Raw genomic sequence first — 22880 nt, 5'->3', positions numbered from 1 at the left:
AATTTACTTTGAAAGTAACACTTTTCAAACCATCATCCACAATATTTTCCCGCGACCTGTTAGAAATAGGTTCGTTTCAGCAGTTGCCAAAGAGCACCAGGTAACAGGCGCCACCGCGCTTGCGCAGCTACTATGACGTAGGAGGCCCGTATGTTTGTACATGTTAAACATTAAAATACCTTACATTATGTCAGAGGATACTCCGAGAACATCAGAATTTTGTGATGCATACTGAAATGTGCACATTAAAAGTGCACATTCTTATGTCAAGATTCCCAGTGCAGTAGGCCTCTAACTGATATTAAGCTTTTCAGTGACGTTTTCGGGACGTAAATTTTCTTGGAGTGCCAGTACTGTATTATGTTTAGTTTTTTATCATGGCATATATAGGGTGGTCCATTGGTCATGACCGGGCAAAATATCTCACGAAATAAGTGTCAAACGGAAAAACTACAAAGAACGAAACCTGTCTAGTTTGAAGGGGGAAACCAGATGGTGCTATGGTTGGCCCGCTAGGTCAAACGGATATCAACTGCATTTTTTAAATAGATACCCCCATTTCTTATTTCATATTCGTGTAGTATGTAAAGAAACATGAATGTTTTAGTTGGACCACTTTTTTCGCTTTGTGATAGATGGTGCTGTAATTGTCTAAAATTGTGAGCCATATGTTTGACTAACAGTTGGTACAGGTAGGTTTTTTAAATTAAAATACAGACCATAGGTACGTTTGAACATTTTATTTTGGTTGTTCCAGTGTGATATATGCACCTTTGTGAGCTTATCATTTCTGAGAACGCATGCTATTACAGCGTGATTACCTGTAAATACCACATTAATGCAATAAATTCTCAAAATGATGTTTGTCAACCTCAATGCATTTGGCTATACGTGTAATGGCATTCTTCTCAACAGCGCGTAGTTTGCCTTCCGTAATGTTCACACATGCATTGACAATGCGCTGACGCATGTTGTCAGGCATTGTCTTTGGACCACGATAGCAAATCCCCTTCAACGTTCCCCACAGAAAGGAATCTGGGAGTGTCAGATCCTGTGAATGTGCGGTCCATGGTATGGTGCTTCAACGACCAATCCACGTGTCGTGAAATATGCTATTCAATACCACTTCAACTGCACATGAGCTATGTGCTGGACATCCATCATGTTGGAAGTACATTACCATTCTGTCATGCAGTGAAACCTCTTGTAGTAGCATCAGTAGAGCATTACGTAGGAAATCAGTGTACACTGAACCATTTAGACCGCCATCAACAAAATGGGGGCCTGTTATCCTCCCTCCCATAATGCCGCACCATACATTAACCCGCCATGATCGCTGATGTTCCACTTGTTGCAGCCATTGTGGATTTTCCGTTGCCCAATAGTGCATATTATGCCAGTTTATGTTACTGCTGTTGGTGAGTGACGCTTCATCGCTAAATATAACGCGTGCGAAAAATCTGTCATCGTTCCGTAATTTCTCTTGTGCCCAGTGGCAGAACGGTACATGACGTTCAAATTAGTTGCCATGCAATTCCTGGTGCATAGAAATATGGTACAGGTACAATGTTGATGTAGCATTCTCAACACTGCATTTTTGAGATTCCCGATTGTCACGCAATTTGTCTACTACTGATGTGCGCATTAGCTGCAACAGCAGCAAAAACAGCTACTTGGGCATCATCATTTGTTGCAGGAGTGTTAGATGATACCATGTACTTAGACGTTTGTGACTATTACAGCACCATCTATCACAATGCGAAAAAATTGGTCCAACTAAAACATTCACATTTCTTTACGTACTACATGAATATGTAATTAAAAATGGGGGTTCCTATTTAAAAAAAAAAAAAAAAAAAAAAAAAAAAAAAAAAAAAAAAAAAAAAAAAAAAAAAAAAAGTTGATATCCGTTTGACCTATGGCAGTGCCATCTAGTGAGCCAATCATAGTGCCATCTGGTTTGCCCCTACAAGCTCGAGATATTTGGCCCAGTCACTCTCAATAGACCACCCTGTATATACGCGCTAGAAGGTGAAAATGTGCACTTGAAATGCAGCGAACAGTTGAAACTAGCCAACTAGCCAATAGTGTGGAATTAAACACTTCGTTTCAAATATATTGATTACCTAAGCGGAAAAGATTAATGAAAGAAAATTTCTTTCAAATCGACAAAAATAACTTCACTGACTGCAAAGGAATTAATGCCTGACTGTCAGAAAGATGGAAATAAAATACAATCTGAAACTAATAACATATTTTAGCCTTCCACAATTATGTGAATGTATTTTAATTCACTTGATAGCTCTCGGCCACAGAAAACAGATTTGTTTTCATTTGACGTGAGAGCCGTAAACAAAGAGCAAACAGCGAAACCACTAAATGTAAACACGGGTCACGTGGAGACTACCCACTTCCCCACCGTAAGTCAGTCTGCTCCGCTCATCAGCCCTGGATCTATTATATTTCCGAACAGGGGCAATACTCTGCTCAGCTCGTATAGGCCCTTTGTCTGCAGGAAAGTTTGTTTCTACATTCCTCTGACAGAGACAGCACGTACACTATGCAATCATTAAGAAATCAACTTAGAATGTGTTCAAAAATTGACAGGGAAGCGTTTCAGTCATATGAATAATCGATAGACCAATGTGCGGTGGATGCTAGGCACTTTGCAAAACATTTTTTCCGGTAGCATCTAGCCGCGACTGCTTTGACAGCGAACAGCCACAATTCTGAAGCCAGAAGTGGGAGGAGGTACTACTCAACAGCGCATGTGCATGATCCTGATCGTAACTGTTGAAACGAATCTAATGTAAACAGTTATGATGTCACTCACATTCGAGGCAATTTGTTGTTTCGAAGCACTGCATTGTCTTCCTAAAGCCTTGACACATTTTGCTGTTGGCAGACACTTTTATGAGCAATGTTTTTTTGTTGTATATGGCCCATTTCCTTTCCAATTTAAGTTTTATTTTCGTTTTTCCTCTGGTTCATGTTTTATTGCTACATTGTTATTCTGCACTAGCGGGATACAATAATATCCTTTGTTAGAGTATCGGTTCTTACCAGTCAAAATTACAAAAATTTAACTGAAAACAAAAACGATGAAAAAGTACCGGACTTCTAAAGAATTCCCGGGTTTTTCCTAGTTTTCTCCTGGACGAAAAAATTCCTGGGTTTTTCCCAGATCTCTCAGTTGTCCCAGGCCGTATGTACCCTGTAATAGTTATAAAGGGATCTGCCTTCTGCCAGTAAAATATAAGATCTTGTCTGTGGCACTTTCAAGGAAAGCTGATGGAATATTTGACCCACAACTAGGTGAGAATCAAATGGGATTTAGGAAGGGAAGGTTTTATGCAGAGAAAATATTAAATTTTCTAATCTAATAGAAATGAGGAAAATCAAACTTGACATATGTGATAACTTCTCTAGATTTTAAGAAATCCTATGACACAATTGATATAAAAGCAATAATAAACACTATCAAAGAATCTGAAGTCAATAAATAGAATAACAAAAATGAATGGACTTTAACAAACACAACATTGAAAATAATACTTGTGATGGAACTGTCAAGTCCTTTTGAAATAAAGTCAGGAGTAAGACAAATAGATGGTTTGTCACCTCTACTTTTCAACTGCACATTAGAGAAGGTAGTGAAGGAATGCAGGAAATCCACCAATACTGAGTGTGTACCAGCTGGGAAGAAATCCAAATGAAATCACCATAGACTGTGCAGGTTTTTGCAGTTAATATAGCTTTAATTATTGAATTGCTGGACAGTGACAAAGAAAAACCATAGAACTATAGAAAAATATGACAGAGTATCATTTGAAACAAATACAGTTCATGGGGGGAAAGAAAAAAAAATGCCCCTCAAAATCTTGCAATTCACAACAACACAATATCTAAAACAAATGGTTTTATATACATAGGAGAATGGATAATGTGCAACACAAACGGAGGGACACCAACAGAATAAAGTAGTACACTAACTATAAAGGGCATAACATATGACGAGAAACACATATAATGAAAAATCTTAGTCCTGAAACCACAGAACTGAGACACTATCAAACAATAGTAATGCCTAAACATTATATGCAGAAGGAACACTTAAATTTACAAGATTTTGGGATTTTGAAAAACTGGAAAAAGTTGAAAGAAGATTTCTAAGGAAAATACTGGAACCTAAAAGTAATAGAAATGCTGAGTACAATTAAGATCAAACAGAGAGCTATACTTGAAAATGGAAAAGCTAACTGATGTAATGAGGGAAAGAATAATACAGTTTTATGGCTACATATACTAAATGGATACTAAGAGACAAACCAAGGAGATCATCAACTTACTAAACGCTAAACATCCAAACCCACAGGGCTCAATGACATTGCCAAAGATATCAAAAACACTGGAATCAAAATTAAGCAACACAAAAAGCAGAATATCACAAAAGAAAGATATTTGCAAATGGGAGGAAGTGAATCTAGGATGAAAATGAATGATAGTCTTGAAGGATGAAGGCTGTCTGGGAGCAACAGAAATTGAATATAAAGAAGCAAAACCAAAGCTGACTTATCATATCCTCCAAAAGGGTTATTTGAATAAATAAATATACTAAAGTGCCAATATTATGAAGGTGCCTTTTAAAAAGGAGGGGGGGACACATGAATTAACTAGAAAAGACTTGCGGCGTGGGAGAAAGAAAAAGTAAATAAGATTGGTGTTTTAACCTTCTACGAATGAGTTTATGATTAGACACACAGTACAAGTTTCGAACAGAGGGAAGTGGGGAAAGAATTTGGTTGTGTCCTTTCCCTACGAACCATCCTTTATATGCATTTAGGGAAACTGTGGGAAACCTAGATATGTATAGCTGGTCAGATATTTGAACCCTGGTCCTCCAGAAGGTGAATAGTGTCTCAACCACTGTAGAGCCACCAATAATGGAAAGTGAAAAATACAATAAAGACAATGAAAAAACAGAAAGTGGAAACTCACGCACCACTGCGCGACTTGAAAATGGTAATGGGAAAATAAAAATCTTCTCAGTACAGAAGGCAACTGGTTGTGTCATTTCTGAAACACTTCATTTATCACAGTCACAGTAGAACACTGGATGAAATCTAAATGAAATGGTCAGCACGACAGGAAAATTTAGCGCACTTATTACTGACACTGGAGTAGTTTATACAGAAAGATTACTGCAGCCACTATTTAAGGATGAAATGTAAGCACTTGCAATGAGGATTATGGAAACTGGCACAAATATCTGTTACAAATTTAGAGGGTAAATTCTATTATTAAACTTCTCTATGGCTTCCCTTTATTAATAAATACCAATTTAATGTTGCTACACAATGCACATTTTAGTAGAACAACAGGTAATAAAACTGTTTCGTATGACAACCCCACGCTTCTCCCTATTTTGATGACACTCAACACTCCACGTATGTACTAAGCTAATCATATTTCCTACATATTACTTAAAGTGTGATTTGTAATAAAAATTACAAGTTAGCGATTATACAATACAATAGTCAATTACACAACATAGCAAAATTTTATTGCATTCGCATACTCACGTGTGATAACCAGGACTACTTGGGACTGAATCAGCTGTTGCTGCTGCTGACCGCTTTTTAATGGATGGTTTAGATGATTCTGCATCACTTGTTTTTTCTTCTTCTGTTGATGGCGTGTCTGCCCGGATTGCATGAGTACCTAATTTTCCACCCTTAGCATTCTCCTGCTAACAAAAGAACAAACATTTTATTGTGCACGACTTAATTTATAGAAAGTATTGTGTAAGGTACTGTAAAAGTAATAATTATAATTACACAAAATTCTCCAAGCTTTATCATGGATAAAATGTAGTTACTATTGTGAGGCATTACTTTTTAAAAACTGCTACTATCATATGCAAGTTAAAAATGAAACAGTTTCTGCAGGATCCTAATTTACAATTTCTAGATTAATTTCTGTGAAAAGTATACGAAACTGGCAAAATCTGCAGCTACAAATATCAAGTAAAAGTCGTTCGTTGGTTGAAGGTTTCATCATCAGTCCTTTGATGCAAGAGTGGTGCATCTGGAAGTCGAGACTGCCACTGAGAACATTTACTAATCTAGTCAGAAGATTAATAAAAGGGAAAGCGAGAATGCTAAAATAAAAAAATAAAAAAAATTAAAAATTAAAAATTTTTTTTTAAAAAAAAGGACGTATTTTGTACCTTAAGTAATAAAAGCAAAATGAAGGAGTTAGGGAAGACAGTAGATGGGCACTCCTGGGTCTCTGCATGCAAACAGGAAGTGTGTCCCCACATACCACTGCCCCCCACCCCTCCCACCCCACTGTCTCACACAATCCACACGGTCAGGAGTGGCCACTAAGCAACAAAGTGTGACACCGAGTGCAGAAAACAGAGTGCAGAAAACAGAGTGCAGAAAACAGAGTGCAGAAAACAGAGTGCAGAAAACAGAGTGCAGAAAACAGAGTGCAGAAAACAGAGTGCAGAAAACAGAGTGCAGAAAACAGAGTGCAGAAAACAGAGTGCAGAAAAAAGGACACAAACCAAATCTAAAAGTGATTAAAACAGAGCAAAAGAGGTGTGAAAGAGCAGCCTGATGAATAAGGTACGATTGGGATCCTCCACACCCTGCAGACAGTGGAAGACATCCCATTCCCAAATACCTTGGCCCTGGTCCGGAGGTAGATTAAAACATTATAACTGAGAATAAATTAAACCATCTATGAATCGTCTGGCAATATTAGTGGCAGCGAGTCCACAAGTCCATACTTAGCACGGAGGGCCAAAAGGAGAAGGCATTCCACCAAGAGACGAGCTACCTACTGCAAGGCTTCACAACCACAATGCAGGTAGTTAGTTACACAAAAGAAAACAATGGGCTAACCCGGTATGACTGATGTGGAGACAACATAATACAGTGGATGCATTCTGGGAAAGTTGACAAGAGATGTGTCTCTTAGATTGTGTAGAGTTTATTAGATGGGGCAGAGCCCACCAGATGACCTTCCATTTCCGAGTGAGTAGATATCTCGTGTGCACCTGCAAATCCGCATTGGGGACGGCAAAGTGAAGGGGGAGCAAGAAAGAGCTGCTTTAGCCACACAGTCAGCCAGTTCATTGCCCAGGATACCCACACGAACTGGGACGGAGAAAAAGACACATGAACACCTGAAGGTCAGCGAGAAGGTCACAAATAGTCGAGACCAAATAATGGCAAGAATAGCATTGGTCAACAGTCAGGAGAGTGCTCAATGAGTCAGTACATATTAAAACACAATCAAGGGAGGCCCATTTAGTGAAACTGACTGTTCCCCGAAGAGCTGTCAGCTCTGCCGTAAACACTCTACATGTTCCCGGCAGTGAATGGCATTCCACATTGGCAGATGTAAAAGTATGTGACAAATGATCCGCAGTTTAAGAACCATTGATGCGAAAGATGATAGCACCCTGGACCTCTTTAAGAACTGGAAGTAACAGGCGCCAAACGGTCATGTGAGTAACTGAGGCTTTAGGACCTTGGAAGATATTGGTCCTAATCTGTGGCCTGGGCACCATTCAAGGGGGAGTGCAGGAGAAAACATGGGGAGCACAATCCAAGGAGCGGAGATGGAGATCTTGGTGCATTCAAACTATGTGGTCCTACTGAAGAGCAGGTACAAGGAGGACAAGATCTCTCATATGTAAAGAGAATGGGATATGTGGGATGATCAGGGAATTGTCAAATGGTGATTGCATAGGAGACCAAGAGGTGGTACCATCTGAAGGGGTAACATGCCTGCTTCGGCAAGGAGACTGTCTACAGGATTAGTCTGAAAGGCACTGGTGGCCAGATGCACACCAAGATTGTGGACTGTGTCTAATGGTTTTAAAGCTGAAGGAGCCGTTGAGCCATAAACCTGGCAACCATAGTCCAGTCAGGATAAAACCAAGGTCTCGTACATACATGGTAAGAGTAGCACAATCTGCACGCCAAGATGTGTGGGCAAGGAAGCAGGGATCATTAAGCTTCTGCATGCAGCAAGTATTCACGTAATGAATATGGGGCAGCCACACTAGCGTTTTATCAAAAAGGAGGCCCAAGAAACAGGACTGTGCTACAATGTTCAGGTGCTGCATACATAAGTAGAGTTCCGGGTCAGTATAGCCTGTGGTAAAATGGGAGAAACATATGACATACCTTTTTTTTGTAAGACAGAATTGGAAACCAGGCGTAAGGGCCCACGCAAAGGTATGCCAGATGGAACCTAGGAGCTGGCACTCAGCAGAGGCTACTAAGTGGGAGTTGTACCAAATCCAAAAATCGACATAAAACACAGGGATGACCTGCAGCACAACAGAGGTCACTAACACTTTAATGGCAATAAGGAAAAGAGTGACACTCAATATAGAGCCCTATGAGACACCACTCTCTTGAATCCATGACGAACTGAGTGAAGTGCCAGCTCTAAACCGGAACAACTAGTGGGATACAAATTGATGAATAAAAATTAGCTGGGGGCTTTGAAAGCCCCAGTCATGGAGGGTGGGTAAAATGTGATGATGCCAAGTGGTGTCATACACCTTTTGCAGGTAAAAAAAAAAAAAGACTGTGACATGGTGTTGGTATTTTGAAAAAGCCAGTCAGATTGCTGTTTGCAACCTAAGCATACGGTCGGTTGTGGATCATCCCTCCTGGAAATCACACTGATAGGGGGACAAAAGACGGCAAGATTCAAGAACTGTGCAACCATCATTTCAAGCAGCCTTCAGAGTATGTTGGTCAACTTTATCGGGCGATAACTATCAAGAGACGTAAGGTTCTTGCTTGGCTTAAGGATTGGTACAACTATGCTATCTCTTCACTGAGAGGGGAAGGCACCTTGGAACCAAAGACAGCAGAAGACCTTGAGGACATGTTGCCATTAGGAAATGTTTGTGTGTTGGACCATCTGACTGTGAATTGTACCACGGCTAGGGCTGTGTTACGGGCCGAGGCACATGTACCTGAAGTGGTCCAAGTCAATGAAGGGTCATTATAGACGTCCAGTTGGTGAGGAGTGAAACATAATGAGATGTCTTCAACTTGTCACTTCAGCAGCAGAAAGGTAGTGAGACTGATCTTATCACAAAGCAAGTCAAAAGATGCTCTACAAGAACTGATAAATTGGTACAAAGACCACCAAGTAGGACAAGACCCAAAATGGCTATTGAATGTTGGTGGTCCATGAACCACAAAGATTTGCCTACCTGAGATGCCAAGCACAACCTCATCAATAAAGTCTGTGGTAGTAGATCTGTTTGATGTTGGCAGCAAATGACAGGATCACTGGAGAGTGGTCACTGTTACAAAGCTCATATCGTGTGGTGACCAATGTAGCAAAATCACATGATCAGGCGCAAGAGATCCTTAGATCGATAGCAGAAAAGGTGCCACAGGCGGCAATGAAGTGGGTACAAGAACCATCACTGAGAAGATACAGATCATGGTCTGTGAGAAGCTGGTCAATTAGAAGGCTGCTACCAAACAAAGTGGTGTGTGTTGAAGTACCCACGCAGGAGAAAAAGGGGGGGGGGGGGGGGGGGGGGGGACAGGGGGGAGATGGTTGGATCAATTTGATCAATTCAATGTAAGTAAAAGGCCCGCCTGGAGGTAGGTAAACATTGTAAATAGCACTCACGAGGTCGTCTACAACCCCCACCACCATTGCCTCCAACGAAGAAAGGGAATTCATTCATTGACGACATCTGTATGAACCAAAGTACAGAACCTTCCAGACGTTCTCTCAGACCATCGCGGTTCCGACAGAATGGACAATAACCATGGAGCATTGGAGAACGGTAACTACTAAAATGTGTTTATTGGAGAGGAATGTAAACATCAGAAGGAGTCGTAAGGTACTTTATTTCCACCAGGCGACAGTAGTAGCCATTACATTTCCACTGAATGATCATGTGACTGGTGATAAGGTTAGTCATGAAGGGGCCAGGAGGATCAGTTGCACTGTAGAATCGCTGCCTGTCACCACTGGGAAAGGAACCACATCCACAAACATCAGCTCAGAAACTGACTGCGTAGGGGAACCAGAAGAGCCTTGTTGCCAGTTTTATTCTTTTTCTTCTTCTTTCCCTTCTCAACCTTTGGCAGGTGAGGTTTGTTCAAGACGTTATCTGCAGTAAATGTGGGGACAGGTGAACAGTGGGCAACCCTGCAACCCACACGTCATGGCTCCTTCAGCCACTGTTTGGCATCAGGCCTCTGTTAAACATTGGTCTGATCTCACAAGATCACCCACACCTTCAACATTTTCATTGGTTTGTTGAGCTGGAGGCCTCCTTGAACGATGTTCATCTTCAACGTATTCTCAGCGCTGGAAAAATTGTTTGTACCAGTGAAAAACTTGTGCTCTTCATAAGGAATGTTTCCCATAGGATTGATTCAAATTTTCAAAGACCAAACTCGCTGATTCCCCAAGTTTAACACACAACTTGATGGCATAAAATTGCTCTAAATCCCACTGTTCCATTTTCTCGTAACACACACACACACACACACACACACACACACACACACACACACACACACACACAAACTTCACTGATGGTGGTCTCAAAAATCACATTATAACTGTATGGAGCCAAAACTGACTGAGCATCTGGAAGGGATGAACAAACAAAAGTAAAACAACACAGTGCGGCCCGATTCCTCACAGTTTTGTCAGTCGTATTACTTTTCTCACACACCTCGTAAAACCTGTCCAATATATCCTTTCGCTACCACCTACTCCAGTCATATCACGGGGGTTTCCTACTGATAATATGTAGGGCTGCCTGTGAAAGCAGCCTCGTGGTCTACCAACTTAGTAGCAACCACTACTCAGCATTCTACAAGTACATGGGCAGCTGGATCACCCAGTTGCTGAGCATGCCATGCAACATGGTGCACTTGACTTCAACTGCTTCACAACATGTGCCATCTGGGTTATTTTCTCTAATACTAGTTCCTGAAAATATTTTGCAGTTTATAATAGGGTTTTGAAACCTCTGCCTCGTCATGAGAAACTTTCCAGTCTCATTAGGTCTGTTCCATGTGTACAATCTTCTTTCATGAAACATAGTGTTTGCAATGATCAATAGATTTATAAGTCTTGATCATCTGTTCATTTTTGGGAACAACAAACTGGCAATGTGGTGGGTGAATGTTCAGCACAGTTGACACACAAAGGCGGATGTCTATAAGTGACCATCCGCAGATGCCGCATAGGTTTTGAAACCATATTTTCAGGAGCTGGCACTGGAGAGAAGAATCTAAGTTGTGAAACGGTTGAAGTCAAACACACTGTGTTGCATGACATGCTTGGCAACTGGGTGATCCAGCTGCCCACGTACTCGTGGAATGCTGAATAGTGGTTGCTTCTAGGTCGGTAGACTACATGGGTGCTTTCGCAGGCGGCCCTACATTTTATCAGTAGGAAACCCGGTGATATGACTAGAGTAGGTGGTAGTGGAAGGATGTATTGGACAGGTCTTACGAGGTGTGTGAGAAAAGTAATAAGACTGACAACACTGTAAGGAATCAGGCAATGCTGCGTTGTTCTACTTGTGTAGACTGGTGTGTTCATCCCTTACAGACAGCCAGTCCGAGTTTTTGTGGTTTTTGAGAGCACTATCAGTGAAGTTGTGTGTGTGTGTGTGTGTGTGTGTGTGTGTGTGTGTGTGTGTGTGTGTGTGTGTGTGTGTGTCTTACGAAAATGGATCAGCAGAATTCAGAGCAATGTTATACCATCAAGTTTTGTGTTAAACTTAGGAAATCAATGAGCAGTGAGTTTGATCTTTGAAAGGTTGAAATAGGCCTAAGGGAAACATTCCTTATGAAGAGCACAAGTTTTTCAATGGTACAAATGGGGTTGAAGACATGAAGATGAACATCATTCAAGGAAGCCTCCAACTTCACAAATCGGCAAAAATGTCAAATGTGTGAATGCTCTTGTGGGATCAGACCTTCATTTAACAATAAGAATGAGGGTAACCTATTAAATGTAAACCCTTTCACCAAACATCAAATTTTGATCATGCTACATCATGACAATGCCCCATGGCCACTTCCACCACAGAATTTTTTTTTTACACACTAAAGGCATTCCTGTTGCTCTGCAGCTGCCCTATTCCCCTGTTCTGAGTCCTTGTGACTTCTTAATTTCCCAAAATTGAAAATGTCTTAAAATGACACCATTTTTGGACTCTGGAGAACATTCAACAGAATGTGACCAACATGTTAAAGACTTTACCAGTTGAAGCCTTCCAGCACTGCTACCAAAGACTGGCAACAACAAGTAAGTTGCTGCATAGCTGCTGAAGGGAATTATGAGGGTAATCCCAAAAGTAATGTCTCCTATTTTTTTAAATAAGTACATAGACCCATTTATTTCTACAATGGTTTACATCAGTTTACGGCTTGAACATTTAGCTATTTTTCCAACATAAACACACTTTCAGTTGAAGCATTTTTGTAGACACTGTGGCAGATTTTATATGCCCATGTCATACCAGCTCGCCGCCACGCTGTTCAGAAAGTTATGAACCTCTTCTTTTACCTCGTCATCAGAGCTGAATTGCGGGAACCACAACTGACGCTGACAGGTACTGTGAGACTCTGGAAACACTCAAATGGGCAATTAATAACCGGAGAAGAGGAATGTTGAGCAAGGGCGTACACATTCTACATGACAATGCTCACCCACACATCGCTCGGCAAACCGTTGCTCTCTTACCAACAGTTTCAGTGGAACATAGTCACCCAACCACCCTTTAGTCCTGACTTGTCGACCAGTGACTATCACCTGTTCCCTAGGTTAAAATAACATTTGGCCGAAAAGAAGAGGATCATATCTTTGTGCACAGCATGGTAATGAGCTGGTATGACATGGGCATACAAAAACTGCCACAGTGTCTACAAAAATGCATCGACAGAAATGTTGATTATGTCGAAAATAGATAAATGTTCAAGCTGTAAAACATTGTAGAAATAAACAGGTCTATGAACTTATGAAAAAATAGGAGACCTATTGGGATTACCCTTGTACTTTGATGGGAACAATATTGTTTGGAAAAAAAACTCTGGGTAGGTAAAAGAATCAGCCTCATTACTTTTCTCACACACATCGTACACACCCAGGGTAAGAGCCATGAGGTGAGGTGACGGACCTGACGGCAAAGACACAGCCGACACCATCATCAGTTTTGGAGACATCAGTGTAAATAAAGGTGTGTCTGGCAAGTCGCGCACGAAGTTAGACAAACCGTGAGCAATACACTGCAGCCAGAGTACCCTCCTTCGGGAGCAATCTCAGGTTGAGATGAATATGAACCGGAGCCTGGAGCCAAGGTTGTGTCGGGGTCTCGCCCTCTCTGAAGGTGGTAGGGAGGTCAAAATCCAATTGTCGAAGCAGGCGATGAAAGTGGACTCCAGGGGACAGCAGGGCAGACACGTACAACCCATACCGATGGTCGAGAGAATCGGCGAAGAAGAACTGATAAGAGGGGTGGTCGGGCATTGACAACAGCCGGCAGGCATACCGACAAAGCAGTATGCCGCGCCAGTAGGTCAATGGTAATTCGGCAGCTTCAGCATTAACACTCTCGACGGGATTAGTGTAAAATGCTCCGGCCGCAAGACCTAACCCCCGATGGTGGATGGAGTTGAGACGGCATAAGAGGGATGGCCGAGCAGACGAGTAGACGAGGCTCCCATAATCCAGCTTTGATCGGACTATGGACCGATAGAAGTGAAGCAGGACAGTGCGATCCGCTCCCCAAGATGAACCATTAAGAACTCTGAGGACATTAAGGGAACGTGTACAACGGACAGCGAAATAAGAGATGTGCGGAGACCAACAAAGTTTACTGTCCAGTGTGAGCCCTAGAAACTTAGTTGTTTCCCCGAATGGGAGAACAACGGGACCGAGATGTAAGGGTGGCGGAAGGAACACTTTATATCGCCAAAAGTTGGTGCAAACCGTCTTCTCTTCAGAGAACCGGAAGCCATTAGCCACACTCCATGAGCATAGGCTGTCAAGACAACGCTGAAGGCAGAGCTCCAGGAGGCATGTTCTCTGGGCACTGCAGTAGATCGCGAAGTCATTGACAAAAAGAGAGCCTGAGACATTAGGTGGAATGCAATCTATAATTGGATTGATCGCTATGGCAAAAAGAGGTACGCTCAAGACGGAGCCCTGAGGCACTCCGTTCTCCTGGAGGAAGAAGTCAGACAATACGGAACCCACACGTACCCTAAACTTTCGATCTGTTAAAAAGGAATCAATAAAAAGGGGCAGGCGACTGCGTAGACCCCAACTGTGCATAGTGCGGAGGATACCTCCTCTCCAACAGGTATCATAAGCCTTCTCCAAATCGAAGAACACCGCTACCGTTTGGCGTTTTTGCAAAAAGTTGGTCATGATGAATGTCGACAAGGTCACAAGGGGGTCACCAGCGGAGCGGCGGCGACGCTAACCACATTGAACATTGGTAAGTAGCCGTCAAGGTTCAAGAATCCAAACTAATCGAGCGTTAACCATGTGCTCCATCACATTACAGACACAGCTTGTAAGAGAAATGGGGCGGTTACTAGAAGTAAGGTGTCTATCCTTCCCGGGATTGGGTATAGGAACAACGACGGCGTCATGCCAACGCATGGGGACTTGACCTTCGGTCCAGACGCGATTGTAGGTACGAAGAAGAAAGCTTTTGCCTGCTGTAGAAAGGTGTGTCAGCATCTGAACGTGAATGGCATCTGGCCCAGGAGCAGAGGACCGGGACAGTGCAAGTGCACCTTTGAGTTCCCGCATAGTAAAGGGGGCATTATAATTTTCCAGATTCAGCGAGTGGAAGGAAGGTCGTCGAGCCTCTTCTGCCTCTTTCCTGGGAAGGAAGGCAGGGAGGTAATGGGTGGAGCTTGAAACTTCCGCGAAAAAGCGGCCGAAGGCGTTGGAGACATCCACAGGATCAACAAGTACCTCATTACCTGAAGTCATGCCAGGTACAGAGGAGAGGGCCTTAATGCCCGACAGCTGGCGCACGCCACCCCTGACGACAGAAGAGAGAGTAAAACTGTTAAAGGAGCTGGTGAAAGAGGCCCAACAAGCTTTTTTGCTGTCGTTGATGACTCTACGGCATTGCGCTCGGAGTCGTTTGTATCCCATACAATTCGACAGTGGTGAAAGCTGCGTAAAGCACGTCGTCGAGCACGGATAGCGTCTCTACAAGCCTCATTCCACCAGGGGACAGAAATGCGATGTGAAGAAGAAGTAGTACGAGGAATGGAACGCTCGGCAGCATTGATGATAACAGCCGTGAGGTATTCGACCTGACTGTCACAACTGAGAAAATCGTGGTCCGGAAAGGTCGCCACGGAGGAGTAAAGTCCCCAGTCAGCTTTCGGTATGTTCCAACTCGAAGGACGTGGGGATGGAGTGTGGTGCAAGAGAAGAACGACACAGGGGAAATGGTCACTCGAATAGGTGTCAGAAAGGACATACCACTCGAACCGACGGGCAAGAGTGGTAGAACAGATCGAGAGGTCCAAGTGGGAGTAGGTATGAGTAGGGTACGAGAGGAAAGTCGGGGTGCCAGTATTGAGGCAGACAAGATTGAGATGGTTGAAGACATCCGCCAAGAGGGAGCCTCTCTGACAGGATGCAGGAGAGCCCCAAAGGGGATGATGGGCATTGAAGCCGCCAAACAATAAAAACGGCGGAGGAAGTTGAACAATCAGGTGCATCATGTCAGCCCGACTAACTGCGGATGACGATGGAGTGTAGACAGAACAAACAGAAAAAGTAAAGGCAGAAAGAGTAATACGGACAGCTATTGCTTGGAGTGGGGTGGTCAATGGGATGGGATGGTAATAGACATCGTCCCGAACGAGCAACATGACCCCACCATGAGCTGGAATACCGTCCACAGGGGTGAGGTCAGACCACTCCGAGGTATAGTGGGTAAAAGCAATACGGTCAGTTGGGCGGAATTTGGTTTCCTGGAGATCAAGGACGAGCAGACAGTGCAGGCGGAGGAGCAGTTGTAATTCCTCCCGATTAGATCGAATACCTCTTATGTTCCAATGTAACAAAGCTATCGCTAGTCAGAAAAAAAGGGGGAACGAAACTGGTGAAGAGCTGGTCACCTCGACAGCAGCGGAGGGCCAGGTTTCGAGGGAACAACGCTACAACCGGCGGGAGGCGGATCCTGTTCCATCGAGTTGTCGCCAGCTGCGGCCGCATTCCTGGGTTGTGTAGGGGGGGCAGCATCATTCGCCGACGACAAGCCAGCTGAGCGCCTGGCAGCAGAGCGTCCCGGCGAAACTGAGGACGGCCGGAAGCAGCGACTCACGGATGGAGCGTCAGACGAAACGCGCCTGGGTGGAGAGGGGGATAAAGACTGCTTCTTGGAGGCCTTCTTGGAAGTCCGATGAGGCACGGGGATGGTGGGCTGGACCCGTAGAAGGTCCTCAGGCGCGGGGTCCATTTTGGAACGCCGGACTTCAGAAGCCGGGGTCGGAACGTTTCCCAAATGGACGTCTGAGAAGAGGATCGCTTCTCAGGGGGAGGAGGAAGGGTGGCCCCTGGGGCAGAGGGGGCAGGGGCTGTGAGGGATGAGGATTTGGGAGGGAGGGATTTGGGAGGCAGAGGCATAGACCCAGGATGGGGTGAGGAGGTGGAGGAGGGACAGGATAGGGGTGAGGATACTGTGGAAGGAGTGGACACAACTGAGGCAAACGAAGTTGTCAACGTCACAGGATGGAGGCGCTCATACTTCTTCCTGGCCTCAGAATAAGAGAGACGGTCCAAAGTTTTTAATTCTTGAATCTTCTTCTCCTCCTGATACGCGGGGCAGTCTAAAGATCTAGGCGAGTGGAGGCCAGGACAATTGACGCACCGAAGTGGTGGGGTGCATGTATGTTCCTCACGAAGAGGACGTCCACAATCGCCACAAAGGGGCACAGCCTCACACCGTGAAAACGTGCCCGAAGCACAAACACCGAAAGCAGCGCATAGGAGGCAGGACGTAAGGTCGCATGTCGCACCGGTAGCACATCACCTTTACCTTCTCCGGGAGAACGTCCCCTTTTAAGGCGAGGATAAAGGCCCAGGTGTCGATGCAACGGTCTTTGGGGCAGCGCTGGACTTGCCGGACGAAATGCACTCCTCGGCACTCTAGGTTGGCCCCGAGCTCCTCATCAGATTGCAGCAGGAGGTCCCGATGAAAAATAACCCCCTGCATCCTATTCAGTGCCAGATGCGGGACAATGGACACTGGGATGTCCCCTAGTCGGTCTCACGCCTGGAGCACCGCCGACTATGTGGCAGAGGTGATCTTTATAAGAACGGACCCCGAACGCATTTTACTGAGAGCCTCGATTTCCCCGAAGATGTCCTCGATGTGCTGGACAAAGAACATGGGCTTGGAGGTGGCAAAAGTCCCCCCATCGGTCCGAGAACAGACTAAATAGCGGGGGAAGTACTTCGCCCCAAGCCGGCGGGCCTGTGCTTCCTCCCAGGGAGTGGCCAAATGGGAAAGGGCACAAGAACCAGAACCAGAGACAGTACCTTTCTTTTTAAAAGAATCGGCCGCAGATCGACCCGATACATGTTGACGTATCATCTGCGAACTGTCCGTCCCGATACCACCCACTCCGACCAGGGTCTCCCCCCACGGGCGCCACCCAGCCTCAGCAAGGGCCACCTGGCAGGATGACCGTTGCCGGGAGTCCTGATGCCCCAAGGAGATGGGCATCTACTCCTTGGCCGACATGGGGAGGGTGCAGCTCAGGTATCAGTGGTACGATCCCTGTGTTGTCAGGGGGCTAGAGGATACATGACGACCCCACCACAACGGGCTGGCTACCGTGCTGGATTTCGGGTGCCATGGAAAGTCCATCATGATCGTAGGTGCAGATGGGGACGCATTATGGTCGTAACTTGTGCAACCCATCAGGCGTTTAGACCCAATTTGAGGAATAGTGGGTGCGGTTACAACGCCGTTCCAATGTTGAGTGCCAAGGTCTAGGTGAGGACTAGTGATACACCACGTAAGGCGTCCTTCCCCAAAAGGCTTGTACTTCTGTAGAATTTTGATAAATGGAGGTCAAACCCCAAGGGGGACCATCACATGGAAGGCCGAAATGATTTAAACTCCTTTTAGTCGCCTCTTACGACAGGCAGGAATACCTCGGGCCTATTCTTTCCACAGGAGGTGTGAGGCATTTGTGTCAGATGTTGTCTTTCAGCATCCCTAGAGATGTCCATTGATCACGATACACTTGGGACTTAAGGTACCCCAAAGCCAATAATTGCACGGACTGAGGTCTGGGGACCTGAGCCGCCAAGAATGACAAAAGTGGTGGCTGAGCAAATGATCATCACCATACGACGCGCGGAAGAGATCTTTCACACGTCTAGCAATATGGGGTGGTTCTAATAAAACCCCGTGTCATTCCAAGCATGAGTGTCAATTTTTACCTCTCTATCTACATTATTCCATGGTTTATTAAATTTCAAATTTATAGTGACTTTTTGATCGCCTGGTATATGTTGACTTCATGATTTAAACACACAACTTGGCTTGACCCTTGTAGAAGAAGAAACTATTAAGAGGAGAGAATTTTTTGATGTCTTCATTTAATTTAATGAGTTAAGTATTAATTGTAATGTCTGTAAATTAAACTTCAAACAATGTGTAGTTTCAGTGCCTATTATTGTGAGGATGTTTAAGGGCCCAATTTTTGGTCCCGAGACAGTCAGACCATGGCCCAGTTTCAGACAAGAAACCTGTGTTGGTTAGAACAACAATGTTTCAAATTAACTGTGAAATTCCATCCTGGATTTTCCTATTTGATTTTTAACTGTGAAATACATGTTACACAATTAGGCCATGTGTTGAAACAATGACAGTGTCTGCTCCATATGTACCTTCCTAGTCTTCAAGCACAGTGAACTTTGTGGTTAGGTTTTTACTGCTTGTAGATGTACAATAGTAAACTACTGCAGCAGTATGTGGAGGTTTGCCTGCTGTGTATTATTGTGGGGGGTTGAGAAGAGTGAAAGTAAAAGACTGTGAAATGCAACTGTGCAGCTGTCAGCTACATCATTTACAGTAGACTGTAGTTGCACCTCCACACCGTATTTTTTCAGCCAGTACGTTGACACCGAGGGAAAAAGTGAAGAAAACAAAGCAGGCGAGTGTTGTCACAGTGTTTCCCTACAAAATAACACTAAATCCAACTCTATATCTTATTTCAGTACAATGTGTACATTAAGTCCAGGAACATTACAATTATTTATTGCACAAGAACTAAACATTGTACAGATGTCATACATATTGCATTTTGAAAAGAAACTCTTAAGTTTTTTTTACAAACATTTGATATGCGAACCATGGGTGACCCGGCAGACATCAATACGGTAATTGAATTCTTGCCATACCCGTCCCAGCATGGCATTGTCAACTGTGGCAGTCGCTTCCCATATTTTTTCCTGGAGCTCTGCTACATCACATGGTAGAGGTGGTACATACACCAGATCTTTAATGTGTCCCCACAGAAAAAAGTCACATAGAGTGAGATATGGTGATCAGGGAGGCCATTTCATGAAACAGCTGTCCCTTCTGTAGCATGGCCATGTTTGCTATTAGCGCTGATTATCGGCAAATTACCAAACTACACCGTGGCGATATATATACTTTCAGGGTCTCTCTTCAAAATGACATATGTATGATATCTGTACAATGTTTGGTTCTTGTGCAATAAGTAATTGAATGTGTTCCCAGACTTTATGTACACCCTGTAAATTTATATGAATGTTTAAAGCTGTAAAGTATTTTTTGAAGTAGCCTGTATATACTTCTAATTGTGTCTGAGTATCCCGTTAAGGAACTTCATGGATGATTGATCAAAAATAAATTAAATTAACAAACTCTACACTCAATACTAACTACTCACTTTTAACGTGCAAAAAGAATATGGCCTATATGTTATATTTATATAACATAATAAAATTAGTAAACCATAATTAACTTACCTGAGCTTCTGTATGTGTTTCACCATATGTTTTCCTTGCATCTTTGCGTGTAGAACTTTGCACATACATGTCCTTGAAAGATGTTTTTTCACTTTCACTGTTGGCATTTAATATGGAAAGGATTACAATGGGGGATTTCTGACATTGCAGAATGTTATACAAGAAAATAAACATGACAATATAGCACTTAAAAATATTTGTGGTGAGTGTTGGAGATCATGAATGCTTCACAGTAACGGAGGTTCCAATGTATATTCTAAGTACGAAGTTTGTATGGCACAGGTAATGTAAACACTTCACATAGGGTACACTAAATAATGAGAAGAAAGAAAGCAGAGAACTGTAAGCCCATCAGCAATATTTTTTCAAGATATACATAAAATTAAATACGGCAATGTGAAGTCCTGGTTGAATGTAAATAATTTAATGAGTAATGGTAATAACTTAATGAACTGTACAGGAACTATGTTGTTGGCAGGCACATAAACAAGACTGGGAATGTTGCTAACTTTCAGACAATCTTTTGTCAAAGCTAGAGAGTACACATACTCAAACTGTTAAATTGCCCTTGCCATCTATATTGTGGCAGCACTGCAACTAGCAGATTAGGGTGAGAGGCTGTCTCGGATGGATTTGGGGAATGGTGGCCAACAGCAAGGGCAGAGAGCCTGTAGCTGAAGAGGATACAAATGTGGCACTTGTGAGCTCTTTCTGGCCACAGGCAGATGGAGCTGTTTGCAGTGCATAATGATGTGGAAACTGGATTGTGAAGTGGAAGTAGAATAGAGGAAGATGGAAATTGCAGAGAGAAAGCTGCATGTGCAAAATGAGTGAACTAGAGATCATGGATCAGAGTTGGAGGTGAGGATTGAAACTATGAGAATTACAAACCTGACGGATGAGATGCGAGGACAACTCCCATCCACATAATTAAGAGAAGGTATGGGCGGGGGGAATCCACATGTCATAGGTAATTAAACAGTCATTGCTCTGCCACCAGGTGGTCACTTCTGCCCTTGGCCACTGTTTGGCGGTGGCCATCCATTCAGGTGGCGATCACGCACAGAAATTACATCAGAGCTGGTATGTAACTGGTGGCCCTGCCTCTTGACAGTATAGGGTTAGTCTGCGATGAGACAGGAGTAAAATTGACAGTCAGATGGGTGCATGAGACAGCTCTCACACCTGTATCTTCTGCAAGTGTATGACTCATGTGGCAGGGGATTAGCAGTGAGGTGGCATGGGGATGGACTAGGCTACTGAACATATTGGGTGGGAGACAGATTCCCACTTTGGAGGGGGCAGTAATGATTGATCATACTATGTTTCTCACTTACTAGTACGGCGATAAATAGTAGAAAACTTGGCGAAGGATATGATTTAGTTGTTCCACTTTGTGTGTATGTAAGTGTACTCTATATCTCTGAAGGAGGATTCGTTCAAAAGCTAGCAAAGTTCTTTGTCTTGTTTATGTGCTTGCTGATGAATCAACACCTCTACTAATTGGTGAGTTGTTACCTTTCCTCTGTAAATTATAATCATCAAGTTAAATTAAAATATTAAATTTTTTTAACAAAACATGGTTCAAAAGCAAAGAGTATGCCAATGAATTTATCACAACCAGAACATAGCAGTTTCCATCAATCAGTTTAATAGCTTAAAACTTAAGTTTAATGTCCGCTAACTTTAAATAAATGAACGAGGGTAAGGAATATATATACTACCGTATTAACTCGAATCTAAGCTACACTCAAATCTAAGCCGCGCCTGAAAAATGAGACTCGAAATAAAGGAAAAAAAATTTCCCCGAATCTAAGCCGAATCCAAGAAGAAATCTTAGAAAGACTTTGGAAACAGGTTGGAGACTACGGGTCAAGCTGCCGGAAAACCATTCTGGAGTGTAATTAGCAGTCTTGGAAAGGGAGGTAAGAAGGAAATGACAAGTATTTTGGACAGTTCAGGAAAACTGCTGGAGAATCCTGTGGATGCCTTGGGCAGATGGAGGGAATATTTTGAAGAGTTGCTCAATGTAATGTTTCAGGTTTTGATGTAGAATGGGACAGGAAAGATGGTGGAAATAGGATCACATTTGAGGAAGTGGAGAAAATGGTCAATAGATTGCAGTGCAATAAAGCGGCGGGGGTGGGTGAAATTAAGTCAGAACTCATCAAATACAGTGGAATCTCAGCTCTTAAATGGCTACACAGGATAATTGAAATGGCCTGGGAGTCAGGACAGGTTCCATCAGACTTGACAAAAGCAGTAATCACACCAATCTTTAAGCATGGAAACAAAAGAGATAATAACAACTACAGAGGTATCTCTTTAATCAGCGTTGTGGGTAAAATCTTCTCAGGTATTGTTGAAAGGAAAGTGCGAGTATTAGTTGAGGACCAATTGGATGAAAATCAGTGTGGGTTTAGGCCACTTAGAGGTTGTCAGGAGCAGATCTTTAGCTTACGGCAAATAATGGAGAAGTGTTACGAGTGGAACAGGGAATTGTATCTATGCTTTATAGATCTAGAAAAGGCATATGACCGGTTTCCTAGGAGGAAGTTATTGTCTGTTCTACGATATTATGGAATAGGAGGCAAACTTTTGCAAGCAATTAAAGGTCTTTACATGGATAGTCAGGCAGCAGTTAGAGTTCACGGTAAATTGAGTTCATGGTTCAGAGTAGTTTCAGGGGTGAGACAAGGCTGCAACCTGTCGCCACTGTTGTTCATATTATTTATGGATCATATGTTGAAAACAATAGACTGGCTGGGTGAAATTAAGATATGTGAACACAAAATTAGCAGTCT

General features: G+C 43.3%; 1 protein-coding gene across 16 annotated transcripts in view; it reads right to left on the bottom strand.

The window, feature by feature from the left end:
- The window catches only part of LOC126356142 (bromodomain-containing protein 8), a 482606-nt gene that overhangs the window by 289556 nt on the left and 170170 nt on the right, over nt 1–22880 (bottom strand). For 13 of the 16 annotated variants that reach the window (XM_050006870.1, XM_050006868.1, XM_050006864.1 and 10 more), the window contains 2 exons: nt 20077–20173; nt 5583–5749 (listed from right to left, as the gene is read on the bottom strand). In XM_050006870.1, the coding sequence (XP_049862827.1) occupies nt 5583–5749; nt 20077–20173 (264 nt within the window). The remainder of the gene's footprint in view (nt 1–5582; nt 5750–20076; nt 20174–22880) is intronic. The other 3 variants (XM_050006865.1, XM_050006862.1, XM_050006867.1) reach the window with 1 other exon arrangement.

This window comes from Schistocerca gregaria, chromosome 3 (genome assembly GCF_023897955.1).
Source record: "Schistocerca gregaria isolate iqSchGreg1 chromosome 3, iqSchGreg1.2, whole genome shotgun sequence".
NCBI classification, from domain to species: domain Eukaryota; kingdom Metazoa; phylum Arthropoda; class Insecta; order Orthoptera; family Acrididae; genus Schistocerca; species Schistocerca gregaria.
The sequence above is the reverse complement of the archived record's forward strand: the minus strand, read 5'-3'. Positions and strand labels throughout refer to the sequence as shown.